The sequence below is a fragment of the Labrus mixtus genome, chromosome 20 (genome assembly GCF_963584025.1).
Source record: "Labrus mixtus chromosome 20, fLabMix1.1, whole genome shotgun sequence".
NCBI classification, from domain to species: domain Eukaryota; kingdom Metazoa; phylum Chordata; class Actinopteri; order Labriformes; family Labridae; genus Labrus; species Labrus mixtus.
In genome coordinates, this window is record NC_083631.1 from 6162850 (window position 1) to 6188967 (window position 26118).

A 26118-nucleotide genomic window follows, 5' to 3' on the forward strand; every position below is an offset into this window, starting at 1 on the left:
CACACAACAGCACGCCCCCACAGAAGACCACCCCCCCTCCCCACAACCAGACCCTGTGCCTGACTGCAGCCAGCGTGAAGAGAACCTTCTCCAAGATCAACACCCGCAAGGCTGCAGGTCCAGACAACATTCCTGGCTGTGTGCTGAAGGACTGTGCAGAGGAGCTCAAAGATGTCTTCACGGACATTTTCAACGCTTCTCTGAGTCAGGCTGTTGTTCCGTCGTGCTTCAAAGCCACCACCATCATACCCGTTCCAAAGAAGCCCTCACCATCCACTTTCAATGACTATCGACCCGTTGCACTGACCCCCATCGCCATGAAGTGCTTTGAAAGGTTAGTCATGGCCCACATCAAATCCACCCTCCCCGCCACCCTGGACCCCTACCAGTTTGCATACCGAGGTAACAGATCCACCGAGGATGCCATCTGTTCTGCTCTTCACCCAGCCCTCACCCACCTGGACACCAAAAACTCATACGTCAGAATGCTGTTCATAGACTTCAGTTCAGCATTCAACACCATCATCCCTCAGCAGCTGATCGGCAAACTGGACCAGCTGGGGTGTCAGGAAGCTTAACTCTCTCCCCTCTCTTCCTTCCACCCCCTCTGCCCCCACGAACACTGGACGTTGAAACCCCCTCCCGTTTGCCACCAAGAACTCTGGACTAATAACTCTGAAGCTAACATCTCAAAAGTACAATCAGTTTACTGCACATTGCACATATTGCACAAGTTTACTTTTTCTTTAAATTTAATTTAACTGAATTTACCATTTTGTACCTTTTGCACAATTTAAAATTTATTACTGTAAATATTATTTATCTTATTTTTACCTCATTTTATTTTATCTATTTTACCTTATCTTATTTTACCTTATTTTGGTTGTATTGCACCGCGGGACGGAGACAAACGAAATTTCGATTCCACTGTATGTCTGGCATATTTTGAAATTGACAATAAAGTTGACTTTGACTTTATAAGGCAGACATAAATGGAAAAATCCTTCTTACATTAAATTAGTAGTTTTTAAAGACTGAGTTTAACATGACACCAGGGCCTGTTTATTTGATCATTAAAAAGAGAGATGAGCTCATCAACTCAAAGCAACGAGAGGTTAAGCAAGAGAAGAAAAAGCCCAGCAGTGGTAAAAAACTTGAGTTGGAATTGAAATCAGTTCAGTGTGTTCCTACAGCAAGTGGAGACCCTCCTGCACAGACTCATGAGAGTGTTGAAGATGTCTCAAAAGAGAGACAAACTTCAACTTCAAAGGAAGATTGCAGACATCGACCATTTGATCAAGAAGGGATTGATTTCATATATGTAAAGCACAGAGTCCTGCAACCAGAATCAGGTGCTCTTGATCTCATATCTCCATGCCATGAATTTAAGTCATTTGCCATAGCTGCTGCATTGGATCGCACAAGACTCCAAGCTAAGTTTGCAAAAGAGGTCCTTAAATTTGCCACTGGCTGTATGAACATTAGATCAAATGGTACAATACACTTTGGTGTGATGGACAGCAAGGAGGATGCAGGTTATGTGCATGGTGAGATAATTGGTATCCCTGTCAAAGAGAGAGATATTTTTGTAGATGCTTTGGACTACATTGAAAAAAGTGTCTGTTCTGACAAGGAGCATGTACGCCAGTGTGTGCGGCCTCCAAGGTTCATTGAAGTTATGGACAGGGAAAGTACAGAAAAGAAGTATGTGGTAGAGGTTGACATTGTGCCTTCTATTAGTATTGTTAAAAGCAAGGTGTATGAAGTTCGTCTACCAAACTTCAATGAGAAAACTATCAAAGTGGAGTTTGAAAAAGAAGCCATCCTGCGGAGGTTGGGTGCAAAAACAGAGACAGTGATTGACAAAGACCTAAGTGATTTCTACCAGAGAGTCAAAGATCGGGATGCACAAAGGGAAGAAGCAGAGAAAATGAAGTTCCTTAGTGCCCCAGAAAACTGCCAAGACCTAGGACGGAAACTAACAATGCTGATGACAAATGGGAAGAAATTCATGTAAAAAGATAAATGGTTCATACTCATCACAAATAAATTCCCACCTGATGACCTTTGCAACATTGACTGGCTGCTCAACATGAACATATTCTGTGTTTTTGACTTTGACCCAGACTCAAAGATATCGGGTCTTTGCAGTAGATACCTTCAGCATCACGCTGCAAACATGCATTCTCTGCAGAGTTATAAGATACCCGGCAACATGAACAATAACTAGTGTTCCATCTACTTTTGTCAATAAAACAACAGCATTACAAACGTGTCAGTGATCACCAAATTCTAGAAATGGTCAGAATGTGATTAAGACTATTGTCGAACGACTGGAAAGTCTCTAAAATAATCTTTTGTTGGTTGCTTGCAGGATGTGAGTGACAGAATAGAAAAGGAGCCGCTGGACGGACCAATCGTGAGACAGCTGGAGAGAGGAGGGAGGGCTGTTGTGAAGAGTGACTGGAGGGAGCATATCACAGTGCCACTGCAGACAGGTACGAGACCGAGGCTGAAGTTTGCACGTGAAGATACAAGACGTTGTAAAACATTCTTCTTTGTCTCTTTACATGAAACATGAAAACAAAATCCTCTCTTTCCTCTCTGTGTGCCCTGACTGAGTGTGTGGGTTCTTGAGAAACAGTGTAGCATTAAAGAAGCTTAGCTCTGTTTTTCAGGTGTCCCTGTTCATTGGTTTCTAGTTGAATGATTATCAGGTATTCATTTCTGTGGTTGATGTATTGAGTTTTGTCTTCCTTTCTTCTGCAGATCTGCGGAAGTTCCGTTCCTATAAAGGTGGATCGGTCAGAGACCTGATGCGTGCAATGAGAAACAAGGTAGGCATGTATTTTCCTGTTTTGTCTTTGAAAGAATGTGGTCTGTAAAGTTTGACTCACTGTGACTCTCCCTCTACAGAAACACCATTACAGAGAGTTGCCTGCAGAGGTACAAGAGACTCTGGGCTCCATCCCTGATGACTTTGTCTCTTACTTCACCTCCCGATTCCCCCACCTGCTCATGCACACCTACCTGGCCATGCGGACATGTGCATCAGAGAGGCCGTTCCTGCCTTACTACTCCACTGCTGAGCAGAATGGAAAAACACAAGCCGAATACACACACCTCAGACCACAGAGACAAAATGAGCCGTGCACTCAACACCTGCCAACAGACACATCATCAAACGCCTCACAACCACAGGAACCTGCACATTCTCTACAGCTGGTGCAGGTCGATCACACGGTAACAAATGGACCATCGCCCTCTTCATTACCAGATGAGCCGGTATCTTCAGATTTAGCGGTTCAGACAGTGCAGCCAGCAGAGTTAACACTTTCCACACACGTGGACTCACACAGTCAAACGGTGAATCTCACATCTGCCTCAGAATCAGCTACAGATCCTCTCAGGCAGTCTGAGTTGCACACACTGCCAGATCCTTCCTCACTGGACACACAACCAGTGTGAACTGGACCAGAGTCAGGTGGACCCAGCACAGACGGGAGCATTGCCAGTAAGGGTGGACATCAAATGGGGCCAAGCTGCTGCACTTTAAGCTGGTGAGGACCGGGCCTGCAGTGCCTGGGATCCACTGCCAGGTGGGAGCAGCTGCACCCTCTTTTAAGTGCCTTCTGCTCACCTGGGCGATAAATGTTCCCACGACACAACCGTCCACAAGTTCTGCCTCTGCCTCGGGGAAGTCTGAAAAACCAACAGAGTGTTGTTGGATATCATGTTGTAGCAGGACGGAGAAAAGAGAATCTTTTGTATTTTATAACAGCATGTCCAAAAAAGTGTTTGTCCCTAAAATATTTGGCCTCTAATGTGGGAAACATGTCTGGATGTTGTTGGGTAGTTTTATTGTGCAATGTTGTATTTCTCAGTGAGCCTGTTCACTGTGCAGATGCTGTATGTATATTTTTGTACAGACTGATTCACAATTTGGATCTGCGATGTTAAATCCATTAATACGGCCGATGTGCCTTCTTTTTTTTTCTTTTTTAAACATCACTGTGCTGCATGGGTACAGATCTTTAAGAATGACTATGCTAAATGTGCTTGATTCCAGTTAATGCTGCTAGATTGCTTCGCTTGTGTCAATCAGGATTATTGTGCTGACTCGGTAAGAGCGGACGGTTCCAAAGGGCGTTCACTGTGACACCTGAATACAGAAGTTTTCTTATGATCATGTGATTATGTGGTCTGATTACAAACTTGCAGGTCGGCTGCAGAACGTTCATGTACAAAGACTTTTTTAAGAGCGTTTACATGAAGTTAATAACTTGCACATTAAAATCTTTTTTTTTTTTTATTCCTGCATTTTTGCTCGTGGAGTCATTGCTTCATTTCAGGGTAACGATTGCTTGAAGGTTGAATATTTAACAGAAGTCATTGTGTCAAAAAGGCTTCTTACAATTTATATTGTTAATGTCTATAAAAACCCGGACATATCAGGATTTAGAGCAATGAATACAATGTATTCTGATGAAGTTTAGCCAGAGACAATAGAGAGAGAGCACCAGGACATCATAAGAAATATCCTGCAGATGAGAATCAAATTGATTTTGTCGCGCTTTCCAATCAGTACAGAGATTTGTGTTCAACATATCTTGGCTCAAAGGCGGGAAACGGGAGCCAAAAAGAGATTCCTGTACCTGGGAAGAATGTCCTGTGTCCTCCCTGTGAGGGCGATAAAATAAAAAGGTGAGGCTTACAAAAGAATTCCATTGGCTCATGACACTGTCACCTGGAGCTGTTCTGTTTATACAGTACTACCTGATAAACTTGTTCCATGTTGAATGTTAGGGTGTGGCTTGAAAATGTTATATAAAGGCTTATACAATGTGATACAGAGGTACATTAATGGACATGTCCATCAGCTCCACCCTCTTCCTTTTTTCTTTCCATTTTAACATTGCAGTCAAACTCTCTCACCCTGTCCTCTCATGTCCTCTGGTTCTCTGAAGAACCTTTACATTTATTCTGGAGGTTTTTGTTGTCAGTAGTTGATTTTCCACCGTTTAGGGCAGTTTTGTTTTTCTTGGCTCAACTCTTTTCTTTCACATTTTCTCATGTCAGGGACTTTTATACATTTAAAAGGGGAATATTTAGCTGGATAATAAACAAATACTAAAGCTACACTGAACAATAGTGAAAGTAGCTGTCAGGAAAATTAAAAAGCAGCTGATCTAGAGTATCCCTCTGCCTCTTCTTCCTGTAGGCATACTTCATATCAAAAGCTCTGTGGTTTCCCCTTCCTATTTCATTCTGCGTTCACGTTCACTTATTGTGGGTTTATTTGACCAAAGCCCATAAAAAAACATTTCAATGGAGCACAGATGTACCGTCATCCTGGACTATGCTTATAAGCTATACCATACACGATAGTAGTGAGGCATGTTTATACTTTTATTTTGGATTCTTGGATTGAAAACTGGATTTTAATTTATGGTGGGAGAAAAGTTCAAATGTTTGATCTGATTGCACAAAAATAATAGAAGTGAGCATATCAACAAATACAAGGTCAATACACATGGCAAGTGCTTGATCATCACATTAATGTTTTATACCAAACATAGGGTTATTATGGGAATTATACAGCTCAGTATAAAAACAAAAACAAACCAATCAAGTAAAATATATTCATTTAGATCATAGGTCAAAGAATGACTTTATTTGGCCGATTGAATAAAATCAAATATAGACCGATTAAAGAGCCAATAGGAGACTGTAGAGCCGGCCCTTATTATTCATGAGCTGTGACCCAGACTCAAAGATACTAGTGATTTAGATCACTAAACGTGGCAGAAATTCCAGTAAGGGCGGTGCACATGAGGGTAGGTCGATGAATTTCCCCATAAAAGAAACTTAAGGCACTGAGTTTGCACAGTAGGTCCAGTCAAGCCCGGTGACAGGCAGAACCAGCCGGTGTTCAGAGTTTAGGCGGGAAGCGGAAGAAAGAGCAGCCCGACGTCCAGTGCTTCTCTTCGGTAGCGGCAGAACAATTTGACTCTTAATAAAAGAAAACCAGCCCGGAGAAGTGGAACAAGGCTGTTTATGTGTCTGCATTTCATCAAGGTAGGAGCAATGTTTGCCTCTTTTTTTCGTGGTTGCTCATAAGAAAATCGCAGGGACATAACAGGAATGAAGGAAGTAGGGAGTATGATACACCTGGGCCGAGAATGGAGAGAGGACCCTCGAAACCAAAGAAAGTTTGGTTTTCTTTGCATCATGTTTTACATCCTAGTGATTATGGGCTGAATTTTGCATGCAGAAAAATAACAACTGGTTCTAAACTTCCCCTCCTCACTACAAGAGAACTATTGGTTTTAGTCCGACCATCAGCAAACCAAGAAAAACAAGAAATAAGAATTAATAAAATTTTGAGAACATTTTGATAGTTAAGATAGTTTGGGAAACTGCGTCTCTATCTTTCCCATTTAGAGTATAAATAACTTGCTCAATTTTTAAGAAGTGGTCTAAACTAACTGTTGAAACTAACTATAGCAAAGCATGAGTCACCATCAAAGCAAGAATGTCTTAATAATTCATGAAACTATCAAGCTTATCATCACATTCCCTCTGTTTCAGACACACAGGCTGCGGCAGCAGGTGGTTCCTTATCAACTAAAGACACTACTGCAGAGGGTGTGAGGTAAGATACATTTATAAACTGGCTACTAAAAGTTATATCTCATCCAACCACCTTAAAAACATCATACAGTAGTTGTAGACTTTAATCCAGGTGATAAAGGTCAACATAGCTTTGACCTGGATGAACACTTTTATAGCCAAATGCAGTTTAGGCCTACTAATGCCACTGATTTTTATTATTCCTGTAGATTTCTTCAAATTGCAAATATGAACCCTGCCCAGGCTAAATGTAGCCTACATCCTCATTCTGGTGTTAACACATGAGTGGACTTAAACTAGACTACATAGACAACACCGATGTCTTTACACGTCATATTCACTCAAAAGTTTGAAAATAGTGGATTAATGCCTGTTGAATATGTTTTACATTAATGTTTCAAAGTGCATTTACTCTACATGTCACATTTAGACACTGATGGCAGAGGATGCTTTGTAAAGTGACCATCAGCATAAACTAATTTTATTCCTACACATTTCCTTGATAAGTGGACTGCAGAAGCAAGGATTGAACCATCAACCTTCTGGTTGAGAGATGATCAATATTGAGCCATAGCCAGCCACTCAAAATCCATTAAACCCCAAATTTAAGGCATCCTTTAGAAATGTTTTGCCAAAATTTGAATTTCCATAGAGGCCTCTCTAAGGTTGAGTGACTCTGTTCAATGTCTGTACCAGGACTGTTGAAGTTTTTCTAATCAAGTTTGTCTACATAGTTGTAAGGGTTTAAAATACGTGTGAACCAGTTTGACCAAACATCTGTAATATTCCATGTGTATATTTATCTATATTTGTTTATTTGTCAGGGATAATACATATGGCCATTGTTACACATCGAATTAAAGTGCAACCGATGCAATAGGACTTCTAGCCATGGCTAATTTGCCTTTCTTGTCCCTAGTTAGGCTTTTAGGAAATAACAAACATGATACAAAAATGTAAAACATAAAAACTAGTATTTGCAGCAGACATAAATGCATAAAAACTAACAGTAAAGCAGACGCAGACAGGCAGATTGATCATAATGACTAAGAATAAGAATTAAGAACAACTGAAATAACAACTAAGTTGATAATGGACTCAATGTTTTTTCGCAGATGGAAGGTGATTAGGAAGGTGAAACACCAAAATTGATAATCGGATGAAAAGGAAAAGAAGATCATGGGTGAGTGTTGTGACAAGTTGTGCAATTTGTTTGTTTGTTGGATACAGAGGGATATGTTATGCAATAAAGACACCAGCAGGAATAAAACTGTCAGCAGAGGCTTTACAGCCTTCATATAACCATAAGTCTACCAAGCAGGGTTGGAAATTAACTTTGTGGCTTATCTGCCACTCTGAATAGTGCATGCAAAAGTCTACAAACCACTCTTCTTATGAAAACTTGTAGGATTTAAGTACAAGGCTTGGCTGAAAATACCGCATAGCTGTTTAAAAATAAAAGCACGTCAATGAAATATATACTGGGGACTTTCCTTTTGAAGAACTTGTCGGAAATAGAATGTGTTTATCATAGAATGAACGCAGCTTTTCAATAACACTGTAGGGATTAACAGTATAGCCGCTCCTTTGACCACCCTTTGGCAGGTAGACCCGCTGTAATTGAGAAGCTAATCCGTGCTATGCTGCTCTCGAGTAACACAGAGCAAAGACTCTTCAGCAGACCATGGCGGTCAGTTAGAGGTCTTTAACACCAAAAAAAAGAGTGAAAGATGGTAAAATGCTAATCATACTTTTTCTTTATTAGGCCAAATGGTTTCCTTAATATTATGCATATCAACACAAAGCTCATAGTACTATAACCCTTTCAATCACTAAAAACAGGGTATTTTGATGTTGAATGATATTGAGTAGGAGCATATAAAGCGAGAGTAAAAATGGACCTAGGATTGAGCCCTGTGGTACACCACAGGTAATATGAGAAGAAGGATGAACGATTACAGTGATCAGTGTTTCCCATAGGATTTCATGAGACTATGGTGGGGGGACACCGAACCCTCTAGAATGCACCCCCGGGAGAAAAAATGTGTACATTTTAAAGTTAGATGCATCAATTTTGGACAAAATTAAGAGGTTAAATGTATCAAAAACTTTGTTCTCTTCTCACAATGTTGTGCTCTTTTAGTGCACAAATTGTCAAAACATAAAATCCAATGCCAATGGAAGTTAAATGGCTTTAGGCTTGGCCCATAGAGACTGTCAAGCAGACATACTGTTCCTACTCCTCTTTTAGTTATGATTATCGCTCCTTTCCAGCATCGTGTCCAAATTTGGATCACATCTCTACAACATGCTTTGATTTGATGACGTCATACAATTTGCTGCGCAAAAGCATATTTATAAATTAATTGTTATGTTCAGTATTATAAATATTTAGAGTATTAACAGCAGCTCAAACGATTTAAGAACATTTCAAAATCAAAACGTTCACACGTGGTTTATGACCAGTTTTTATAGTTTTTAATAAGCAGGGAGGATGACGTGCAGACACAATGACCGAGGACCACTCAGTGCACATTGAGCAGTTTGGACGCCATCATTCTGTTTACAGAGACTGCAGTCAGTCGTGTAGTTCACATACTTTACTGGTAAACATGTAAACTGTAGAGTAATGATCAATTTAACTTTTTGTTTCTTGTCCGTCCACTTACATGTGCAATGGCATGTTCCCGGACTCTCGCCCATGTAAATCTCTCTCTCTGCCTCTCAAGTGTGGTCCGCGGACCCACCTTTATCTTTAAATGCACGTTTTTGACATAATGAGGAAGAGAACCTCTTGAAAAAAGGTCTGATCTAATGTTTAGACTTATAAGTAAACTTTAAGTGCAGTTTTTCAAGACAGCAGGTGAGCTGCGGCGCTGCGCAGCGTCTTTAGGCGAAATTGATTTGTTTCGATCTTTCATTTGATTTGCAGGTTCAAAAAGAATATAGAATTTCGATATCTAGGTTTACAAATATTTATGCTGCTTTGTCTGACAGGGTGATCAAACGTCTTTTATTGTGTTTAAAAACTCTGAAACCTGCGCAGCGATTGAAAAGCTCAGAACGGCTATGAGTTGTAACACTCTGCAGGAGGTAAACAAGGTACGGACCGTTTTAGGAAACGGACATAAAAACAATCATACATGCCGGTGTAGGCTACTGCAGCCACATATTTAACGGGGTAAACTGTACTTCAAATGTACTTAGAAAAAAAAAATATTATAGTTGATAATAATTCCCTGACTCTAGCATGGCAAATTAGACTATGGCGCGACAGATTAGACTATGGCGCGACAGATTAGACTATGGCAGGCCGCCACAGTCTAGTTAATTAATGGGAAACACTGGTGGTGGAAATATTTCAGTGTTGTGGTCAAAAGTTGTTAGGCTTAACATTTTTACATCCAAAAAACCGCTTAACAGGTCAAATGAGAAATCAAACTCCTTATTGTGATCTACAATAATGTGAATCTTAGGAACGAGTGCTAATTGTTCCACTTTACAGTAGTTACTCCACAATACCTATTACAGCATTTGTATTTAACAAAAAATTACTAAAATATCTTCTATTTTCATCAACAATGGAGCAAAAAAAAACCAAGTATGTACCTATTTAGATTGAAGTCTTCAGTAAGAGTTAATTTGATACTGACAGCCTAATTAGCACTGACTGTCAGTGGCAAAATGCTCCCTATTCTTTTATTTATAATCAAACCTGTTGCCCTTTCCTTTTTTCCCCACCGACAGCTGACAAACTTGACCAATCACCCGAGGTTTGGACCGAATCTCAAGTCAGCACCTGGCTGAAATCAATTGGAGTGCAGGAGCAGAACATAAAAAAGCTTTATGAGGAAGAAGTAAACGGACAAATCCTTCTTACATTAAATGAGGAGTTTTTAAAGGCTAAGATTTGCATGAAATCAGGGCCTGCTCATTTGATCATTAAAAAGAGAGATGAGCTCATCAACTCAAAGCAACGAGAGGTTAAGCAAGAGAAGAAAAAGCCCAGCAGTGGTAAAAAAACTGAGTTGGAATTGAAATCAGTTCAGTGTGTTCCTACAGCAAGTGGAGACCCTCCTGCACAGACTCATGAGAGTGTTGAAGATGTCTCAAAAGAGAGACAAACTTCAACTTCAAAGGAAGATTGCAGACATCGACCATTTGATCAAGAAGGGATTGATTTCATGTATGTAAAGCACAGAGTCCTGCAACCAGCATCAGGTGCTCTTGATCTCATATCTCCATGCCATGAATTTAAGTCATTTGCCATAGCTGCTGCATTGGATCGCACAAGACTCCAAGCTAAGTTTGCAAAAGAGGTCCTTAAATTTGCCACTGGCTGTATGAACATTAGATCAAATGGTACAATACACTTTGGTGTGATGGACAGCAAGGAGGATGCAGGTTATGTGCATGGTGAGATAATTGGTATCCCTGTGAAAGAGAGAGATATTTTTGTAGATGCTTTGGACTACATTGAAAGAAGTGTCTGTTCTGACAAGGAGCATGTACGCCAGTGTGTGCGGCCTCCAAGGTTCATTGAAGTTATGGACTGGGAAAGTACAGAAAAGAAGTATGTGGTAGAGGTTGACATTGTGCCTTCTATTAGTATTGTTAAAAGCAAGGTGTATGCAGTTCGTCTGCCAAACTTCAAAGAGAAAACTAGCAAAGTGGAGTTTGAAAAAGAAGCCATCCTGCAGAGGATGGGTTCAAAAACGGAGCCAGTGATTGACAAAGACCTAAGTGATTTCTACCAGAGAGTTAAAGATCGGGATGCACAAAGGAAAGAAGCAGAGAAAATGAAGTTCCTTAGTGCCCCAGAAAACTGCCAAGACCTAGGACGGAAACTAACAATGCTGATGACAAATGGGAAGAAATTCATGGAAAAAGATAAATGGTTCATACTCATCACAAATAGATTCCTACCTGATGACCTTTGCAACATTGACTGGCTGCTCAACATGAACATATTCTGTGTTTTTGACTTTGACCCAGACTCAAAGATATCAGGTCTTTGCAGTAGATACCTTCAGCATCATGCTGCAAACATGCATTCTCTACAGAGTTACAGGATACCAGGTGACATGAACATCAAAGAATTCACAAACCAGTTGCATCTGTTTGAGCAAACAAGCTGGATCTTTTGTAATGGCCGAACTGACTACAAAGGAAATGAAACTCTGTGTGATGAAATGACTTGGATCAAGACAAAAATGACTTTCCTGAAGGAGTCTGTGTCTTCGATCTGTAAACAACTCTTGCCAAAAGGAACCTTCCAGGTCATTTTTCTTGTCACATCCCCAGTTGAGAAACCCCTCTTGCACACGTTTAATGAGTTTTTCCCTGTCATGGAAGGCCATGAAGACATCATCTGCATCTGTCCATCCCAGGATAACTTCCATAAGTGGCAAAGCTTTGCAGAGGGGTTATGCCCAACAGAAACTGTGAACAATTCCAGTGTTGTTGGGATGAAAATGAGTCACATTAATGCAACTCTGCAGCAAGTACAACCCTTTAATTCATGTGCCAGGAAACACTTGCCAGTGTTCGTAAAAGGGACTTGTCTTCTTGAAACACATGAAGAAGAACAGATGTATTCACTGGAAATTCTGACAGTGGATCATTGTGATGAATCAAGCAAAGACTTCATTGATGAGGAGAAAGCAAACATTGAACACCAGTTCTACCGTGGTGGGAGAGTGAACTGGTTGAATTTTTGGCTTGCTGAGCACAAGTATGTTGGAGAGGTCATTGAAAGAGATGCTTATCAAGAAGTTTCCAAACTTCTCCGTGAAGCTTTGAAATGGAACACAGATGAAACTCCAGTGAAAAGTATTAACATCTACCACCATCCAGGAAGTGGTGGAAGCACTGTGGCAAGACAAGTGCTGTGGAACAACAGGAAAGATCTGAGGTGTGCAGTTGTGAAGCCCTCATACTCCGCTTCTCTTGTTGCACAACATGCAGTTGAACTAAGAGAGTATGAAGAAATAGATCCACAGAAGTGTCTTACTGTACTGCTTCTCATTGAAGACTCAGACAAAGAATATCTCGATGATCTCAGAAATGAACTGGAGGTTGCTGTTAACACCAAAAGAATCCAGTATAGAACTTCATGCTTCATTTTGTTGAGCTGTAGAAGGTCCCATGAGCCAGAGAGGAAATGCAAGGAGTCTCCATTACAGAATGTGTCTGTCACTCACGAGCTGTCTGACGAAGAGAGGACAGACCCAAAGCAGTTTGGCAATGAATTTGGTCTGTGAGAGTGTGCTATTTGAGCACAGATTTGGAAGGGACGAATATGTGTCATTCCTGAGAGCACTTTTCATAACGAGATCAAGAATAAGCAAAGGAGACAAATCTGACAGTTTTTTCTCTCCTCTGATTGAGCATGTGTGTGACAAGGAAAAAAGCCCAGCCAAAGCAATTGAGTTGCTCACCGAGGCATTTGAGCGTTTCCATAAAGATCCATTCTTTGCACAACAACTTGCTCGTCTTCATTATACTTATGAAAAGTTTGAAGAGGCAAAACACTGGGCAGAGACAGCAGCTAAACAGCAGCCAAACAACTCCTACATACTCGACACAAAGGGGCAGGTGTACAGGAAATGGTTCCAAGCTAAATGCAAGGCCATTGACAATGACAATGTGCCAAAGACGGCCCAAAATACAGCAGATGCTGTAGAGACCGCACTGAAAGCCCTTGAGTGTTTTCAAGAGTGTGAGAAAGCCGCTGGTGCAGACAAAGAAAAAGTGAACAATTCAGGATTTTTTGCTGAAGTTGAAGTTGGATGCAGTCTTCTCAAACTCATTTCTTCATTGGATGTGTTTGCACACAGAACCAATGGTCATTCAGAGTGTATGAAGTACCTGTTGACAGATTACATTCCAGAGGAAGTTAAAGATGCCTGGGAGCCATTTCATGGGCGTTTGAAAAAACTTCACAAAACAATGCAAGCTGCTTTGGAGTGGATTTCAGAAGACCTGAGTTACTTTCAGACAGACATTGGTGCAGATGAAGAGGACAACCCTGAAAGTCCTGAAGAGAAGATTAGCCAACCACTGAAATGGCTGGCAAAAAAATCTTCAGAGTATGGGAAGTACTTCAGTGAAGCCCACTCTTATGCACCTCAGGTGGAATCAATCCCAGCCAATCTAACTCCATAACAAAAACGCATGATCATCTACCATCTTGGTGGGGGTAACGTTACATCAATTCTCTCCAAGCTCACTGACCAGAGAGATGCAGTACGTCTCTTAGAGAACATCCTTTCTCTGTATCCCAGCAATCCATTAAAGGCAAATTTTGGTCAAAGGGATATTGTCAATTACATCACGGCCCACATTTCACTGAACTGCCTGTCTCCAGATACTCAAAAGGTCACTCCTCTGAAAAATCTACAGGCACTTTGTCGTCAGTTCCCTTCTGATAAACGAAAATGCTTACCAAGTGCCCTGTTCCTGCTCACCTTGCTGTTCTGGCCAGAGGATCATGACACAAATCATGAGAAAGAAACCAAATATGAAAAGGTACAATCAGCAGTTGAACACCTGGAAAAAGACTACTGGATGAAGATGAAGGACATTCCTCAGAGGAAAAGAAGGCTTTACACCCATTTTTTTCTGGGCAGTGTGAATGGATTGGATAAATTTGTCCACAAGAAAAAGTTTGAAAGTGTCACCAAGGTGTTCTCATTCTCTGAGAAACGCATGAAGTGGTTTAGGGGTGAGCCATGGAAACAACCAGAGATTGCCATGATGCTGAAACGTGTGTCTGGATGGACTGAAGATGGAGTGGTGTACCTTGATGGCCCCAAGAAAAAAAAGTTCAACATCTTACATCTTCATGTGCCTTCAGTGCCTCATAGTAATGAGAACATCACTTTCTACCTTGGGTTTACCTACAGAGGCCCCGTTGCCTGCAACATCCTTGTGAAAAAATAGTTTGCCTTTGAGCAATCATCCCTCAAGGCTGTTTTAAACTTGCTTGAACATGGAACTAGCATTGACTAGGCAATATTGAAAAGACAAAAGAGAATATCTAGATGCACATGGAACAGTATTAGTACATATTTGTATATATGTGTTTTTCATTGACTTTGAAAAGACCAAATTTGGATTTCCTGAGTATGAAAATAACAAACCCCTTTTAGATTTGGAGTTTACACCTGGCATCACGATGCCCTTCAAATACATCTCAAGTGTGAATTTGTGTTTGTTTTGTGCTAACTGGAGCACATGAAAACTGAAGTCTACTTAAGGGATTTAAAGTATTTGGTGACTCAAATCTAGTGACCTGAATATAAAGTTTGACTTTAAATGGAGTCAGATTTAAAATCAAGACACATTGAAGGTCCAGACATTAAGCACTGTTGATTATGTTAATAGCTCTCTCAGCTTTGTTATCCAGGATACAATGTATAAAATAGAATTATAAGGTACTACTTATCAAATGTCTTAATCACTTCCTTGGGCTTTGTGTCTTTGCTTTCAAGATAACTGGTCTTAAAGCAACAGTACCACATTTAGTTAGAGAATAATGTGTATTCATTTTGATGTGCTGCAAAAAAACAAATATTGAATGTAGTGATTGTGTAGGCCTACATGTGGTATCAACTTAACAGAACCTGTAATAACCCCAGATGCCCTTTATATGAAACATTAAGTAAATTCATTGCCAGTCTGTACTCAAACTTTTACATCTCTGCCTGTTTTATTTCTTATTTCTCGATCAGTTTACACTTTTTTTTTACATTTTGTACACTCCAGTTATATGGGATTTCTTTATTTATGTTAACTTCAAAGGGAAATGTTGTACCTGCCAACTTTGTTTTTCATAAATATTTGTAACACATGTGTTTACATTCAGTAAAAATTGTTTTCCAAATTCTCTTTTGGTTTGTAGTTTTTTAATTTCTGAAGAAAAAGTATTTATCAATATTTCAGGTTCCATAATATTGACAGTCTCATCAAAACAGACAATAGGTATTTGTATGACAATGTTTACATTTAAATATCTTACTTAATTTAAAATGGACTAAACCCATGTTATATATGTGTTGTTGTTGAGTACTTATATGACCTCAAATGTTTCCAACAGTTATCAAAGCCAGAGAAATCTGAAATTTTATAGATGTAATGGGACGTGTCTTGTCGAGGCGGCCGCAACACCGAATTTTACATAAACAGCAACAATGCATGCAATGCTTAGCATGGCAACTAAAGTAAGTGCTGCCATGCTGTCAGGCCCCCATTGGGGAGGTTTCCTATACTGTCATTGTAAAATGTTCACATTTTGGGCTGCTGGTTTAAAGTTTGAGCTCTCCCCTTGCAGTTGCCTGCCTAGCCTGTTGACAAGCAGCACCTCTGGCTACAGTGCATGTCCCACAGCCGAATGCCACAGTTCAAAGAGAAGGAGAGGAACTGCAGCTGACTGATACAAAACATTTGGATACTTTTTAACCATAGAATGTATAAAGAACGTCATTACAGGTAGGCCTACTGCAACACCTCTCATCTGAAGTGAGGCCAAAATATTTAGAGCTCCCCCTACTGACTGCAGCGATGTTCGGAACAAATTAGCAAAGTAGAGGGGAAACAGCAAGAGGAAACACAGTAAAGACGAGAGCCACAGAACTTCCATTACCAGGAGCGTCTGCTTCAAATGGACGTATGAATGTATACTGCTGTGGACTACAGACCTGAGGGATCTTTGCCTTTTTATCGGTAAATTGAATGTGTGTTTTTGATATCTGAAGTGAGGTGACGTGAGCTGTGAACTCTGTGGACAATTTTAAAAAGCAGTTAAAGACCCATCTGTTTAGACTTGCCTTTGTCTGATCTGTCCATGTCTGAATTTATGTAACTGTCTGTATTTCTTGTCTCTGTAAATCTTTTATTTTGAAGCACTTTGGGACCTCTGCTATTGAAAGGTGCTATACAAATAAATGTTATACTTAGTTATTTTATATTGAACTGAAGACACTATTTGAATCTGTCTGAAAAGTATCCAGAAACAAAAACTTTACAGATGTTCAAATGATTAAAAAAAAACATTCAAACATTATTTTTTTTCATAGTGTAGCCTAGTTCTTCCTTCTAAACTATGTTTTTTATTTTCTGTTTTATCTGACATTAAAATTGTTTAATATAGTGACTTGAATTTTGCACTGGACTTCCTTGCCCGTGTGTTGTAATGTGGTATACTGATAAAGTTTATTTAAAAAAAGGAGTTGCTCCAACGCTGCCCTGCGAGAGAGGAACTGCATCAACTTCATGAGGAACTACCTGCTCCTCATAGGTACTGTATCATAGAATAATATTTTTTTTAAAATAGCCACTCTGAGGAATGTTACCTTTCCTGGTATGTTAATGGAAGGTGTCAAGACATTAGTTTCACAGACTAAAGATGACATATGGAAAATAAAAATGGTTGTGTCGCTTTATCAAGAAGTTCCCCTCAGTACTGTTTGTCACATTTTGAATTTAGGGCCTTTCATGGTCTACTTTGAGTGACTGATGAAGTAAGATCGCCCTCTGCTGGTTATAATGAATAGTGAAAACAAATGTCACAACAGCATAAAGTGTTTCCTTGCCATTTTATAAATACATTTTAAAATCCGCAAAGATGTTGCAACTAAGATCAGTATGTGGTCATTATGTCATCTGACATTAGTCTGCTGCCTGAGGCTGCTGATGTTGAAAAAGTAAACTCTTGCATTTCAGGTCATCATGAGACGCCCCCTGAAGCTCACATAAAGATCCTGGAGAAGTTTCCTGACAGCTTCCCTCGCAATCAAGGCAACGTCATCCCACCAACCACCGATAAGAAAGTCGAGGAGGTGTGTGACCCCTGAGATTTTTTTTAAAGATATTAAAACATCCCTTCAGGTTTTCTCATCCCCTTCCTCCCCGTCCTCTGTTCTTGTTGTAGAAGGTGAATGATAGCGGTATGGATGATGGCCCCCCTTCTCCTCTACCTGAAACATCTATCGAGGAACCTGGGACCGGTGGTCGACCTTTGCGCCCGGTGGCCCCGGTGGACTCTATGCTCAAAGACATGGCCACCATCATCTTCTCCACTTTCCTGCTGGCTGGCTGGGTGGCCTTTGTGATAACCTACCCCAAAGTAAGTCCAACACCACCACCTAGTGGATGGTTGAGTACCTGCAACTAGCTTTGTTATAATTCTCTACTGATGGCTGCAGTAGTCGTTTCCTCCTCTCTAGATCCTTGCTTATGTTGTTCTTACTCTCGCTTTGGATTAAAAAAGTCTACTAAATAAATCAGTAAAAGTGTTGTCTCTTCATAAACAGCCAGTTTTGTAATTCTTAAGTCTTGTCTCTTATCACAGAGTGTTCACAAGCAGCAGCAGCTGCAGCACCAGGAGTTCCAGAGACAGATGGAGGAGAAGCTGGAGCTGCTGCAGAGACAGCAGCCGTTCCCCCCTTCAGACCTCGGCCTCGGCTTGGCCCCTGACAGTGACTACCTGGAGGTGGCCCGTACTCGCTCAGAGTGCTCTGATCACAGCAGCCCCAATGTCACCCCTCGCGCCTCCAACCACTCCAACCTGTCGGTGTCTGAGCTGGGAAGCTCTGCAAATGAGCACGAAGATGGAGGTTAGGATTGGGAAATGAAGATAAAGAACTTACAAAACATTCTTTAAATGAGCTCGTTCGTCATTCTTTAACAGTTTAATCACCGGTTGAAATGTCTGAAATTTTGTCTTTGTCCCCTCAGAGGAGGACTCCGGTATAGTCAGAGTGGGCAACATCACGTTCCGTCCCAAAGAGGTCTTGGGTCATGGAGCTGAGGGCACCATCGTGTACAAGTAAGTCTGAAAAAACAGTCAACAATGAATCATGACAAACGTGTGTTCGATTTGTCCCAACTGCAGAAATAACACCACGTTGTGTTTCCATTGTTTCTCCACAAGGGGGCAGTTTGACAACCGTCCAGTGGCCGTGAAGAGGATCCTCCCAGAGTGCTTCAGCTTTGCAGACCGGGAAGTTCAGCTGCTGAGGGAGTCAGACGAGCACCCGAACGTCATCCGCTACTTCTGCACGGAGAGGGACCGGCAGTTCCAGTACATCGCCATTGAGCTGTGTGCGGCCTCGCTTCAGGAGGTAATGGACAGCTGATAGGGTCCCCAAGCTCCCTTTATTCAACCGTAGTCTTTTGTCAATAGCAAGAAGCCTGTTTTTTTGTGATTAAAATGCAGTTGTAGGCCTCCTCTGATGTAAAGTTATTTTTTGTGTTTTCATAAAAAGTTAAAAGAGGGAATAACCCTGATACTATTTATTCTCAACACATTTCACACTATGTGAGAATGAGACCTCCCTTCATAGTTAATGACTTCTTTCTTTTCTTTAGTATGTGGAGAGGAAGGATTTTGACCGTCATGGACTAGAGCCAGTTATGCTTCTTCAGCAGACCATGTCAGGACTGGCCCACCTGCATTCTCTCAACATTGGTAGGTACCACAGAACAGAACAACAACACATCTCATTCTCATCGTTATTGGCTGTTTAGTAAAAAAACAAACATATCTATACAACTTGTTCTTCTCCACTCACCTTCATATTTTTCCCTTCAGTCCACAGAGACCTGAAACCTCACAACATCCTGGTGTCCATGCCCAACGCCCACGGTCGGGTCCGGGCCATGATCTCAGACTTCGGCCTGTGTAAGAAGCTGGCGGTGGGTCGTCACAGTTTCAGCAGACGGTCCGGCGTGCCGGGCACAGAAGGCTGGATCGCCCCTGAAGTTCTCAGTGAGGACTGCAAAGACAACCCGGTGAGTGAGTGGTAGAGAAGCAGCTCACTTCTGGTCCCGACTCAAACTGGATTTTTAAAATGCATGTAAACATGCAGGTCAGGTTGAAATGGTACTAAACTGAATTTCTCAAAGTCGGACTATCGCACCTAGATAATGTGTTTGGAGATCGATTCATAGGCGATTTGTGTAGTCTTCACAGTCCCTGTGCTTGGCTTTGACCCAGAAGTCGAACAGCATAGGTGCTTATCATAGCAGAAGTCGCTTTGACGTCTGCCTTTGGATATCACCATAAGCTGAAGGGAGAGCGTGCATCACATTTGAACCAAAAGTAAAATATAGAGTGTGATAAGTACCAAATGTACAGAGCTTTTAAGTTGTCCATGTTTACACAGTTTGACATACAATCTCCTCTTTGCTGTGTATTAACTTCCTAAGTTGTCAACAGGAAGAAGGTCCAATGGTAACTTACTAGCTGAAAGGGGGACATGTCGCCACCTACTGTATTCTCTTGGTACATGCATACTGGGACATGGACTGTCTTCTATTTAATTGGCCTAATGGCGCTTTAACTGAAGCTCATCTGAACTCTGCATTAAACATACTGAGTGTAGTGTTTGTGTTAAAAGGGCTAAAAAAGATTTCAGACCAAAAATTATCCAGTTCAGATTAAACTAAAAAACCAATACTACTGAACAAATCTTTGTACTTACTTGGTGAAATGTGTTTCATTTCCTGCCACAGTAACCTAGACATGACAGACTTTCCCTCTCTTGTTTCATGCAGACGTGCGCCGTCGACATCTTCTCTGCTGGTTGTGTGTTCTACTACGTGGTGTCTCAGGGAAGCCACCCGTACGGCAAGTCTTTACAGAGACAAGCAAACATCTTACTGGGCTCACACAGCCTGGACCATCTGCAGACTGACAAACACGGTGAGCTCAGGTTTCCTCTGGGAATTCCTTTGTTTTAAAAAAAAAGAAACAGTAATATTGTTCACTGAGGAGAGGACGGTGATTTGTTTGGTAAAGCTATTAGGATGTTTGTGTATGGGCTACATACAAATGAATTTATTTTGGGCACATGTTCTGAAGCTGTATGTTTTTGTGTTATGAATCAGGGGACATTGTAGCCAGAGATCTCATAGAGCAGATGTTGAGCATGGAGCCACAGAGGAGACCTGCAGCTGAGAGTGTTCTCAAACACCCTTTCTTCTGGAGCCTGGAGAAGGAGCTGCAGTTCTTTCAGGTTAGTTTTTAATATTAAAGAGGACATATTATCCCCCTGTTCCACCTTTTCAAACAGTCCCCTGTGGTCTAAATGAAACATCTGTGCTGTGCTTTGGTCAAAATATAACATGAATCAAGCACCAGAGGAGGTTTGTGACCCTGTATAAACCAGCTCTCTCAGAACGCTCCGTTTTGGTGTGTGTGTCTCTTTAAATGCAATGAGCCTTAGTGCCTATTCATTTGTATGGACTGACTCCTTTTAGGGTGTCCCTGATGTTTTCAACCTCTTCTTACTAAAATCACACTGTAGTACAATATAGTGACCAGTGTCTGAATACACTCGTGCTGTTTTGTACTGATTTTAACTTAAGCTACTATACATGTCTCTAGGATGTCCAAAAACAACCCCATGAATTCATTAAAGTGATTTATGAAGGTGAAGAACTTTATTACAAACGTGTCAGTGATCAAATTCTAGAAATGGTCAGAATGTGATTAAGACTGTTGTCGAACGACTGGAATGTCTCTAAAATAATCTTTTGTTGGTTGCTTGCAGGATGTGAGTGACAGAATAGAAAAGGAGCCGCTGGACGGACCAATCGTGAGACAGCTGGAGAGAGGAGGGAGGGCTGTTGTGAAGAGTGACTGGAGGGAGCATATCACAGTGCCACTGCAGACAGGTACGAGACCGAGGCTGAAGTTTGCACGTGAAGATACAAGACGTTGTAAAACATTCTTCTTTGTCTCTTTACATGAAACATGAAAACAAAATCCTCTCTTTCCTCTCTGTGTGCCCTGACTGAGTGTGTGGGTTCTTGAGAAACAGTGTAGCATTAAAGAAGCTTAGCTCTGTTTTTCAGGTGTCCCTGTTCATTGGTTTCTAGTTGAATGATTATCAGGTATTCATTTCTGTGGTTGATGTATTGAGTTTTGTCTTCCTTTCTTCTGCAGATCTGCGGAAGTTCCGTTCCTATAAAGGTGGATCGGTCAGAGACCTGATGCGTGCAATGAGAAACAAGGTAGGGATGTATTTTCCTGTTTTGTCTTTGAAAGAATGTGGTCTGTAAAGTTTGACTCACTGTGACTCTCCCTCTACAGAAACACCATTACAGAGAGTTGCCTGCAGAGGTACAAGAGACTCTGGGCTCCATCCCTGATGACTTTGTCTCTTACTTCACCTCCCGATTCCCCCACCTGCTCATGCACACCTACCTGGCCATGCGGACATGTGCATCAGAGAGGCCGTTCCTGCCTTACTACTCCACTGCTGAGCAGAATGGAAAAACACAAGCCGAATACACACACCTCAGACCACAGAGACAAAATGAGCCGTGCACTCAACACCTGCCAACAGACACATCATCAAACGCCTCACAACCACAGGAACCTGCACATTCTCTACAGCCGGTGCAGGTCGATCACACGGTAACAAATGGACCATCGCCCTCTTCATTACCAGATGAGCCGGTATCTTCAGATTTAGCGGTTCAGACAGTGCAGCCAGCAGAGTTAACACTTTCCACACACGTGGACTCACACAGTCAAACGGTGAATCTCACATCTGCCTCAGAATCAGCTACAGATCCTCTCAGGCAGTCTGAGTTGCACACACTGCCAGATCCTTCCTCACTGGACACACAACCAGTGTGAACTGGACCAGAGTCAGGTGGACCCAGCACAGACGGGAGCATTGCCAGTAAGGGTGGACATCAAATGGGGCCAAGCTGCTGCACTTTAAGCTGGTGAGGACCGGGCCTGCAGTGCCTGGGATCCACTGCCGGGTGGGAGCAGCTGCACCCTCTTTTAAGTGCCTTCTGCTCACCTGGGCGATAAATGTTCCCACGACACAACCGTCCACAAGTTCTGCCTCTGCCTCGGGGAAGTCTGAAAAACCAACAGAGTGTTGTTGGATATCATATTGTAGCAGGACGGAGAAAAGAGAATCTTTTGTATTTTATAACAGCATGTCCAAAAAAGTGTTTGTCCCTAAAATATTTGGCCTCTAATGTGGGAAACATGTCTGGATGTTGTTGGGTAGTTTTATTGTGCAATGTTGTATTTCTCAGTGAGCCTGTTCACTGTGCAGATGCTGTATGTATATTTTTGTACAGACTGAGTCACAATTTGGATCTGCGATGTTAAATCCATTAATACGGCCGATGTGCCTTCTTTTTTTTTCTTTTTTAAACATCACTGTGCTGCATGGGTACAGATCTTTAAGAATGACTATGCTAAATGTGCTTGATTCCAGTTAATGCTGCTAGATTGCTTCGCTTGTGTCAATCAGGATTATTGTGCTGACTCGGTAAGAGCGGACGGTTCCAAAGGGCGTTCACTGTGACACCTGAATACAGAAGTTTTCTTATGATCATGTGATTATGTGGTCTGATTACAAACTTGCAGGTCGGCTGCAGAACGTTCATGTACAAAGACTTTTTTAAGAGCGTTTACATGAAGTTAATAACTTGCACATTAAAATCTTTTTTTTTTTTATTCCTACATTTTTGCTCGTGGAGTCATTGCTTCATTTCAGGGTAACGATTGCTTGAAGATTGAATATTTAACAGAAGTCATTGGGTCAAAAAGGCTTCCTACAATTTATATTGTTAATGTCTATAAAAACCCGGACATATCAGGATTTAGAGCAATGAATACGAATGTATTCTGATGAAGTTTAGCCAGAGACAATAGAGAGAGAACACCAGGACATCATAAGAAATATCTGCAGATGAGAATCAAATTGATTTTGTCGCGCTTTCCAATCAGTACAGAGATTTGTGTTCAACATATCTTGGCTCAAAGGCGGGAAACGGGAGCCAAAAAGAGATTCCTGTACCTGGGAAGAATGTCACGTGTCCTCCCTGTGAGGGCGATAAAATAAAAAGGTGAGGCTTACAAAAAAATTCCATTGGCTCATGACACTGTCACCTGGAGCTGTTCTGTTTATACAGTACTACCTGATTAAATGTCCTTCCATGTTGAATGTTAGGGTGTGGCTTGAAAATGTTATATTGGCTTATACAATGATTCAGAGGTGTTGTCAGTGGTTGATTTGCCACAGTTTAGAGCAGCTTTGTTTTTCTTTGACATGTTCTCACGTCAGGGTCTTAAGCTTTCATACATTTATATTCTCTCTTTAGTCCACACACAGAAAAGGGGAACATGTATCTGGATACTAAACAAATACTAAAGCTACATTGAACAACAGTGCAAGTAGGACAGAAAGGAAAATCAAAAAGTAGCTGATCTAGATTTCTCCTCTGCCTCTTCTTCCTGTAGGCCTACTTCCTATCAAAAGCTCTGTGGTTTCTCCTTCCTGTTTCATTCTGCGTTCATGTTCACTTATTGTGGGTTTATTTTACCAAAGCCCATAGAAACATAGTTCTCTGGAGCACAGATGGACCTTCATCAAGGTCTATAAGTTAAATGTTAAACCATATACTATATTATAGTAGTGAGGCATGTTTATACTTTTATTTTGGATTATTTGATTGAAAACTGGATTTTAAATTATGGTGGGAGAAAAGTTCAAATGTTTGATTTGATTGCACAAAAATAATAGAAGTGAGCATATCAACAAATACAAGTTCAATACACATGTGGACAAGTGTATATTACATTAATAACATTAATGTTTTATTCCAAACATAGGGTTATTATACAGTTCAGTATAAAAAAACGAATAAACAAATTACTGTAAGTCAAATATATTCATTTAACTTCATTTGGCCGATTGAATAAAATCAGATATAGACCGATTAAAGAGCCAATAGGAGACTGTAGAGCCGGTCCTTATTATTCATGAGCTGTGACCCAGACTCAAAGATACTAGTGATTTAGATCACTAAATGTGGCAGAGATTGCAGTAAGGGCGATGCACATGAGGGTAGGTCGATGAATTTCCCCCAAAACGAAACTTAAGGCACTGAGTTTGCGCAGTAGGTCCAGTCAAGCCCGGTGACAGGCAGAACCAGCCGGTGTTCAGAGTTTAGGCGGGGAAGCGGAAGAAAGAGCAGCCCGACGTCCAGTGCTTCTCTTCGGAGCTGCAGAAGAATTTGACTCTTAATAAAAGAAAACCAGCCCGGAGAAGTGGAACAAGGCTGTTTATGTGTCTGCATTTCATCAAGGTAGGAGCAATGTTTGCCTTTATTTTTCGTGGTTGCTCATAAGAAAATCGCAGGGACATAACAGGAATGAAGGAAGTAGGGAGTATGATACACCTGGGCCGAGAATGGAGAGAGGACCCTCGAAAGCAAAGAAAGTTTGGTTTTCTTTGCATCATGTTTTACATCCTAGTGATTATGGGCTGAATTTTGCATGCAGAAAAATAACAACTGGTTCTAAACTTCCCCTCCTCACTACAAGAGAACTATTGGTTTTAGGCCGACCATCAGCAAACCAAGAAAAACAAGAAATAAGAATTAATACAATTTTAAGAACATTTTGATAATTAAGATAGTTTGGGAAACTGCGTCTCTATCTTTCCCATTTAGAGTATAAATAACTTGCTCAATTTTTAAGAAGTGGTTTAAACTAACTGTTGAAACTAACTATAGCAAAGCAAGAATGTCTTAATAATTCATGAAACTTTCAAACTTATCATCACATTCCCTCTGTTTCAGACACAGAGGCTGCGGCAGCAGATGGTTCCTTATCAACTAAAGACACTACTGCAGAGGGTGTGAGGTAAGATACATTTATAAACTGGCTACTAAAAGTTATATCTCATCCAACCACCTTAAAGACATCATACAGTAGTTGTAGGCTTTAATCAATGTGATAAAGGTCAATAAAGGATAGAAAGAGTCAAAATATAAATGCAGTGTGCCATTTCAAATACGTTTTGTAATGGCCCTAAATAGCAATGATGCATCATGCAGCCATTGCCGATTTGAAAAAAAGTGGAGATGTGTTTGTATGGAAATAATTACAAATACAAGCATTTGCCTGACCGGAAGGTGATCTGCGGAATATATATTTGTGTGTCTGAGATATAAGTCAAATTTACCTGGATTACAAGACGTCAGCCTCCTCCTCTTCCTCATTCAGTAGCTGAACACCTTTGACAGCAAACACATCATTCCTGAATCAAAAGTGGAAAATTACATCTTACCATTCAATGACAGTATTTTATTAGATAACATTCCTCCATGAAAACATACCTGTCGCGGCCTGACTGTATACTCTGGCAGGGTTGTAGGTTGCATTTGTTGCTGGAGATGATACTGATCGCCTTTTTGGCAAACTGGAATGAAGTACTTTAAGGAGGTGCAGTAGGAAAAAAGAGGATGTGAAAGGAAACAAAATAGTGAACAAATAGTGATACTTACTACAGCTGTCCCATATTTCTAGTGAGAGAAAAAAAAAGAAAAGGAATATCACTATTATTAAAAGGAGGTCCTCAGGAAGGGCAGGAAGTGGAATTAGTTTTACAACTGGTCTGACATAGGACTTGTCTTCAACTGATACTGATTTACATCACA

At 40.9% G+C, this 26118-nt stretch overlaps 4 protein-coding genes across 9 annotated transcripts in view; all 4 read left to right on the forward strand.

Moving 5' to 3' along the window:
- The window catches only part of LOC132953999 (sterile alpha motif domain-containing protein 9-like), a 76086-nt gene that overhangs the window by 39554 nt on the left and 10414 nt on the right, over nucleotides 1-26118 (forward strand). Inside the window, exons 1-3 of one of the 4 annotated variants that reach the window (XM_061026416.1) lie at nucleotides 24558-24657; nucleotides 24708-24762; nucleotides 25258-25321. The exons of 2 other annotated variants lie outside the window; for them this stretch is intronic. The gene's annotated coding sequence lies outside the window, so the exon portion shown is untranslated. Of the gene's footprint in view, nucleotides 1-24557; nucleotides 24658-24707; nucleotides 24763-25257; nucleotides 25322-26118 lie in introns of those variants that run through there. One more of the 4 variants, XM_061026417.1, reaches the window with a different exon arrangement.
- LOC132954112 (uncharacterized) lies at nucleotides 980-4311 on the forward strand. Of its 2 annotated transcripts, none has more exons than XR_009665714.1 (3): nucleotides 980-2498; nucleotides 2770-2837; nucleotides 2917-4311. XR_009665714.1 is itself a non-coding variant. In XM_061026572.1 (3 exons), the coding sequence occupies exons 2-3, from the start codon at nucleotides 2817-2819 to the stop codon at nucleotides 3466-3468; spliced, it is 573 nt and encodes a 190-aa protein (XP_060882555.1). In that variant the 5' UTR covers nucleotides 2228-2498; nucleotides 2770-2816; the 3' UTR covers nucleotides 3469-4311. The 2 variants fall into 2 exon arrangements, 1 of the variants encoding a protein (XP_060882555.1); XM_061026572.1 differs by having other exon boundaries at nucleotides 2228-2498.
- On the forward strand, nucleotides 5832-15525 carry LOC132954000 (sterile alpha motif domain-containing protein 9-like). Its single transcript, XM_061026423.1, has 4 exons — nucleotides 5832-6078; nucleotides 6592-6655; nucleotides 7749-7816; nucleotides 10381-15525. The coding sequence occupies exons 3-4, from the start codon at nucleotides 7813-7815 to the stop codon at nucleotides 12894-12896; spliced, it is 2520 nt and encodes an 839-aa protein (XP_060882406.1). The 5' UTR covers nucleotides 5832-6078; nucleotides 6592-6655; nucleotides 7749-7812; the 3' UTR covers nucleotides 12897-15525.
- On the forward strand, nucleotides 16174-23136 carry LOC132954001 (serine/threonine-protein kinase/endoribonuclease IRE1-like). 2 transcript variants are annotated; one of them, XM_061026424.1, is made up of 14 exons: nucleotides 16175-16359; nucleotides 16863-16933; nucleotides 17359-17474; nucleotides 17567-17761; nucleotides 17987-18251; nucleotides 18373-18463; nucleotides 18569-18758; nucleotides 19006-19105; nucleotides 19229-19428; nucleotides 20194-20341; nucleotides 20527-20654; nucleotides 21192-21315; nucleotides 21587-21654; nucleotides 21734-23136. In XM_061026424.1, the coding sequence occupies exons 1-14, from the start codon at nucleotides 16310-16312 to the stop codon at nucleotides 22283-22285; spliced, it is 2298 nt and encodes a 765-aa protein (XP_060882407.1). In that variant the 5' UTR covers nucleotides 16175-16309; the 3' UTR covers nucleotides 22286-23136. The 2 variants fall into 2 exon arrangements, with proteins under 2 accessions (XP_060882408.1, XP_060882407.1); XM_061026425.1 differs by lacking the exons at nucleotides 20194-20341; nucleotides 20527-20654 and having other exon boundaries at nucleotides 16174-16359.